Source organism: Anneissia japonica, unplaced genomic scaffold (genome assembly GCF_011630105.1).
Source record: "Anneissia japonica isolate Jap-2015-1 unplaced genomic scaffold, ASM1163010v1 scaffold287897_len220637_cov155, whole genome shotgun sequence".
Lineage (NCBI taxonomy): Eukaryota > Metazoa > Echinodermata > Crinoidea > Comatulida > Comatulidae > Anneissia > Anneissia japonica.
The window spans coordinates 70,929-77,510 of record NW_022721454.1 but is presented as its reverse complement, the minus strand read 5'-3'; the positions used below and the strand labels follow the sequence as shown (position 1 = coordinate 77,510).

Below are 6,582 nucleotides of genomic sequence, written 5' to 3'. Positions count from 1 at the left end.
ATTATAGCTTTATCGCAAGACAGTTTGACTTTAACGTTGATGAAGATAGCAGGAGCTATCGAAATATCCGTTTGATTTTGTTATAGCTTAATAAATTTGTGTTCCGCAAATCAACTTTCAATGATTGTACACCATTTTTTCATTGCTTTTGCATTTTATATATACATACATACATACATACATATATATAAAAATAATAAAAATTGCTTGAGTAGGAAAAAATGGACCCTTGCATTAATCAAAACATCTATTAAAATAGTTATTCCAATTTTTGCATTGCTGACATGTTAAAAGTCTTCACGGACCTCAATTCTTCACTCATGCATAAGCCTACCTCATAGTCTACTCATTTTTCACACTCATTACGTATCGTAGGCCTACCTCATACGATAGTCATAGTCTACTCATTTTCAATGCACCACTATTAAGATGACGATTATACCAGGATTATTATACAGACCACATAGGAATGCGAATAAGACGTTTATCACACTGTTGTAAGAAGAAACAGTAATATTAATAGAATCATGAAAAATATTGGTCTACAGAGTCTAGCGGACTTTACATATCTTGCCACCCCCCTGCTCTCTTTTGACTTTGCAGGCCATTATTATATGGGTGGCCCAAATTATTTTTCATGGACCCCAGGTTGGCCGAACCTTTGATCTAAAATACTGGGGGAGGCCTACTTAAAATAAATTTACACTAGAACTCTCAATATTTTCAGGGCATTGAGAACGTTCTAGGCAGAGTAGGCCTAGGCAGTAGCGAGCAACCCAGGCCTGGGATCACCACTGGCACCACGGTACCAGTTTGTGCATGACATGATGGGTTGGCCCTAAAAATACTAGGCCTAAATCGCAGTTGTAAAATAAAGGATACGAGAACTTGTTGTGGCTTAGGTCTAGTTGATATATTTGTGATGCATGGTGCTTTTGCACGTTTGCAGGAATCTCAGAGAGATTTTGGTAAGCTAGACTTAGCCTGCCTTGTTTATCTACCATGGTCTTGACAAAAGTTTAGGCCGAAATTCACATCTTCCAGAGTCCACAACTTCCGTGTTTTGATCTGCACATGAACTTTCACACACTTCTTTATACAGAACTTTCGGTAACATTTTTATATGGAACGCCGTTTACGGAGCAAGTCAATCATTATAAAATTGCCTCGATGTGAAAAAAGGCCTGGGATGGGATGCATCAGGGAAACAGTTGACACTGGGGCCAAGTTGACATGGGCCAGGTTTGGGGCGGAGTTTCGGCTACTGGGGTAATTCAAAAACATGACGCACTCATCTCCGCTCGCGAACATAGCGCGCGTGTGACTGTCCTTTGATTATACTTTGGTTTTAGTTACTGGGGGAGTTTTCGCCTTAAAGTTAAGGGATGACGTCATAATTTATTCATCTTGCTTTGTGGAGTACGTTAATTTCAGGATTTTACGTGCTTGACGGACGTTAGTTACGGGTTTTGCGCATATGTATTTCGATTTGTTTACAAACGGGGCGGAGTTATCGCGTTGCAAGTTGGGTACTAACCTTAAAGTTAAGGTTAACGTCGTGCGGCGAAAACTACCTACTATTTTAATAACTTCTGGTACTTTGCAATAGTATGTCTATTACAACTGATTTCTTTCGACCATGAGCCTTCACCAATTTGATGGTGACAATTGAGCAAAAGAATGGAAAGTTATAGCAATTAAAAATTTACTATTTTATAAATAGTATTCCAGACCTTTTTAATCACCGCACGACGCACAATTATCATAGCGGCAATTTTGTCAGAAGTCACTGACGGCAATAAACCAAAGTGGCAAAATTTCCAGAATGGCACACTGTAATGGTTTGGCAAAACAGCTAAATAAAATACTTCTACTGCTAGTAGTACTAGGGCCTAGATTATAAGCCTAGGACCCAACCTATTATTATGGCTTTCAGCATGCAGTAAACATTCAGATAAATAACAAAATACAGACAAAATTATGGCTAAAACAATTTACGGTATGTCATAGAAGTAAAAAAAAAAAAGCGAAAAAAAACCACAACAACAACAAAAACAACAACAATAATAATAAGTAATAATAATATTAATATTAATAACAACAACAATATAACAACATACACATTCTATAATAAAATGATTGGGGAAACACAATATAAAAGCAGTAAACATTCAAATAAATAAAACTTAAAAATATATGAGGCAAAAACGCGATTAAACATTAAAAGTTGAAAAAGAGCCCATGGAAATATTCGATTTGCCTAGACGGCCAATTTCAAAACGATTCAGAAAATTATAATAAACTACGGCCCGCTCCTATGCTTAAGCATATTGCCGTTTTTGGAACTTGTCATTGCCGTTAGTGTTGCCGTTTTGGTACCTATCATTGCCGTTGTAGTTTATTGCTGTTTGTTTTTGTTTTTTGTTTTGTTTTGTTTTTTTAGTTTTTTGTTTTTTTAATTTTTTTGCTGTTTTGGTTTATTGCCGTTTTGACCCAGTCTACCCCGGCCCCTATACATATTGTGGGTGTTTGGGACATAAGACTGTTGCCATTTGCTGTGCGGCATTTTAGCATGCAAATGATTAATGTTATCATCAGTTTGATGGTACTAACCAAAGATCTTATAATATAAGATCTTTCATCTGATGCTTGAAAGTGGGTGTGTGCTGTTTTGATTTAAGAGGAGGAGATTGCAAATGAAGAATCTCAAGCAAATTTCATCAGGCCCACTTGGCGTTCCATCTATTATGTGATCTAAGACTCTAGCACAAACGTCGTCGTCGTGCATACCGTGGCGAAACGTGAAACTGCAAGTGATTAAGTGTGCTGTGGCTCATAAATGATTTAGACAGATAAAATACAATGGTATGTATAAAAAAATGCAGATCTGTTACCTTTCTTGTGATTGTGTGATATGATCCTGATATTTTTTAACTAGGCCAAGACTGAGCTACAAGTTAGCTACCTAGTAGGTCTAGCTCCCACTGTCAGAAGAGCTTAGTGGGATTCGCTCGGCCTAGCCTAGCTAGGCCTAGGCCCACTACAGATACTAGGCCTAGTACTACCTGTTCTGTAGCTGGCTAGAGTAGGCTAGCCTAATACTGGTTCGAGAGCCCCGAGCCTAGTCCCAAGCCAGGCCCTAGTCCAGGCATTAAGATCCCAAGTCTCCCGAAAATTGCGGGTTTCTCCCGATTTTTGAGGCCGTCTCCCGCCCTCCCGATTTTTATTAATTTCTCCAGAATTTTAAATTTAAAAATGGGATCGGATGAACTGGAGCGTACTTGAAAGAAAGAGAAAGTATTTTTTATGCACCGATTCTCCAAGTTCCAAATTTCCCGGCGTTGAATATTTGGGGACTCATCTATATAGTATATATAGTATATCAAACATCAACGAATACAAATGACAGTCATGTGTTGAAATGATTTTGCTTACATTAGTCTGATGATCAGACCCACAAAACGATTGGGTCCAGGAAGATCGGGCCCATATTCAGGACGATCAGGTCCACTTTCAAACTGGACCTGATCGTCCTGGGTCCAATAGTCTAGCTAGTGCCTGATCGTCTGTAATTTGTTAGCGGTACTGTAGTAACCTTGTAGGGCATAACCTAGTTAGAATATATTCAATGACTGATTGTTAATTTTTAGTTTGTTTTAAATATTTCTCATTATTTTATTTTTTGTGCCGGCCAGGGCCACCTATTAATAACCAAGGCTCTAGAATCTTATTTTTTATAGGCTCCATTAATACTAGTCCATTACTACTACCTACTAGACCTAGGCAATGGTAGAAATTTAAACAGGTCCCAAGTTGAAAAAACCTAATCGGGAGGTCTGATTAAATAAGCTTTCTACATTGAACTTGGAAGCAGCTTAGGCCAACTAGAATTAATGTTAGTTTCACATCCTGGATTTTAACTTATCTCTTGGTGATTTGATGGTGTTTATATCAATTATTATTTCTATGTACTTTACTATGTACCTTTAGCAGTTGGTTTTTTAGATATTTGACAGGCTTCACAGCCAAACAAAACGCCACCTAAATGCTAAATTTTCTGCTGCCACTTATTTTTTTACAATATCAGCCAAATTTTAGCCTGATTCTAATTAGATTGGCAGATACAGATTTTTGAATAAAAACTGGGGCTAAAATGTGGGAAAAAATAGTGGTTACGCCCATTTTTTCGTCTAACACTGTTTTTGTGACTTAGAAAAATCAAAGTCTGGCTTTAACTACAACATGCCCTATAGTGATCCTTTATGTTGCAGTGTATCATTTTCAGATCAATTTAGATATTTTAAATGGTTGACAACTCTGTTCTCTATTTTGTTTAGTATAGTGTACTTTTCAAGTGTGAACAAGCCCATGATGACAGCATCTGGAGTGTTGCATGGATGCGTAGCGAGAAAGACAATGTTGAAAACATAGTTACAGGTGCTGTTGATGACTTAGTCAAATGCTGGACTTGGTAAATGTATTAGAGTATAGAATGATAGATTAATAAATGTTTAATTAAGAAAACACAATCCTACAGCAAATGACTTATTATTATAAAATTTCAAATATTATTATAATGGAAATGGATATAGGGAAATAACCATTTATAAAAAATAAGATGATTTGCTTATTGTCTTAAAAATATTATTATATTCACCGTTATTGTCATAACACCTCGGCAAGTAAAAGCCACTACCTTTCCTCAAATCATGTTGTATTGTATAATACCACTCCAATCTTAGGCATCAAACATTTAGTCAAAGTTCAACTACAGTAGTTAACATAATGTTTTTTTAATTTTAGGGAAAATGATGAACTTAAGTTGAAGTGGACATTAGAGGGACATCAGCTTGGTGTGGTCTCTGTAGATATTAATCCAAGCGGTAGCAGTATCCTTCTGATGATCATGAAAAAAGATTATTGCATTCATTCACATTGCATGAAATTACTTCTAGACCTAAATAAATGTGTTAATTTTTTGTTGTTAGCAACATAAATTTACTTGACAGTGTTTAAATTGTCAGAATGATCTTAGGAATTTACAGTACCGATCGCTGGCAGTGCAATTTTTTTGGATGTTGTGCCCGCGTTTTACAATTTTTTCTAATTAAAAATTGACCTATAATGAGATATCGGAGAATAACTTCTGTATACTGTGTATAACAATTAGATTATCTGTACAGTATGCTCATTTTTCACACCTATGTGACATATCGATATAATATATAGGTATAGCCTACTGCACATAAATAATACTCTTAGCGATCTACTTAGTTTGTCTGGTAATCTTAATATCGTTTTTTGTTGAAATGGATGATCATGTTGATGATTCTAATACAAATTTATCTTATTTGACCTATCTGTAATTGTAAGCTATGGGTTACAATTATGAATGCATATATCGTGTGCTTAGTCCACACCATGGGGACCGCTGGCAGTGTGTGCAGCTTTAAATCAGTTATGATGTTCTTATATGAAATCTTGACCGCCGGCAGTTGTATGGATGTAGAATGCGATGCCCGAGGGCAAAGTGTGGTGAAAAAGTACGCTGCCCGCAAATCGGTACTGTAATTGAATGCCCAGTTGAATAAGGTCTCAACGAAGCGAATTTCCTAATGGTGTCAAGAATCTGTGATAAATATTATTGATTGTTGAGTAAGTTGGCCTAAAGCCCAAGCTTTTCCACAAAAAGGTGCTGATTTCTGATACTGTATCAAAGAATAAGATACCAAAGGTTACATTACACATTGTTTAACAAATTCGTGCAGGGGCACAGTAAGTGACGGATTTAGAGGCGGACGTAAGCGGCATACGACCCTCTATTTTTTGTAAAGATAATTGTTTTGAAAGCTTATCAGAAAATTACTATGCTAAATAGTAAAAATCAATCAAATACAAACCCAAATTAATGAAGTTGCTAGAGGTTTAAGGGAGATTATCCCCCCTTTCAGCTCTACCAGGGGCTCTTTCCTAAGACTCTCACTCAATTTGCACATTCATGCCCCTCTTTCTTACTGCTGAAGTAAATGTCTGAAGCCTGGCAAGTGACACGTAAGTAGTTTCATGCACTTTCCCATTATGTGCCTAATCCATGTCATCAATTTTTGCTAAAAAAAAAAAAAAAAAAAAATGGTATGTGACTGACACTTGGCATGATTAGTGTAAGCTTAACTTTTCCTTAGCTGTTGATATTAAGTCGCTGCTACCAGTTCTCTTGATAGTCATATTCGTCTTTGGGATTTAGAAGTTGGTAAACAGATGAGGTCAATCGATGCAGGACCAGGTATTTTTTATTTTCAATAAACAGAATTTACAACTTTTGGTAATCATTAGAAAATTTAAAAAAATTAATGATTATAATCTGGACCAGGTACTTTTTTATTTTCCAATAAACAGAATTTACAACTTTTGGTGATCATAAGAAAATAGGAAATTTAAATGGATATATATATATATATATATATATATACTTGATAAAGTTACTGACTTGATAAAGGGTTACGCCCGAAAGATCTCGTCTATTTTCTTAATAAATTTTGAGGCAAATCTATTACCATCTCTACGAGTTTTATTATATATAAA

General features: G+C 36.0%; 2 protein-coding genes across 2 annotated transcripts in view; one reads left to right on the top strand and one right to left on the bottom strand.

Moving 5' to 3' along the window:
• The window catches only part of LOC117111556 (leucine-rich melanocyte differentiation-associated protein-like), a 5,325-nt gene extending 4,249 nt beyond the window's left edge, over window positions 1-1,076 (bottom strand). The window contains exon 1 of the mRNA XM_033254495.1: window positions 883-1,076. Coding sequence (XP_033110386.1) covers window positions 883-1,004 — 122 coding nt within the window. The 5' untranslated portion in view covers window positions 1,005-1,076. The remainder of the gene's footprint in view (window positions 1-882) is intronic.
• Window positions 1,077-2,728: 1,652 nt separating this feature from the next.
• LOC117111552 (WD repeat-containing protein 61-like) overlaps window positions 2,729-6,582 on the top strand; it is an 11,593-nt gene continuing 7,739 nt past the window's right edge. The window contains 4 exon segments of the mRNA XM_033254488.1: window positions 2,729-2,865; window positions 4,338-4,471; window positions 4,804-4,889; window positions 6,197-6,283. Of these exon segments, the coding sequence (XP_033110379.1) occupies window positions 2,863-2,865; window positions 4,338-4,471; window positions 4,804-4,889; window positions 6,197-6,283 (310 nt within the window). The 5' untranslated portion in view covers window positions 2,729-2,862.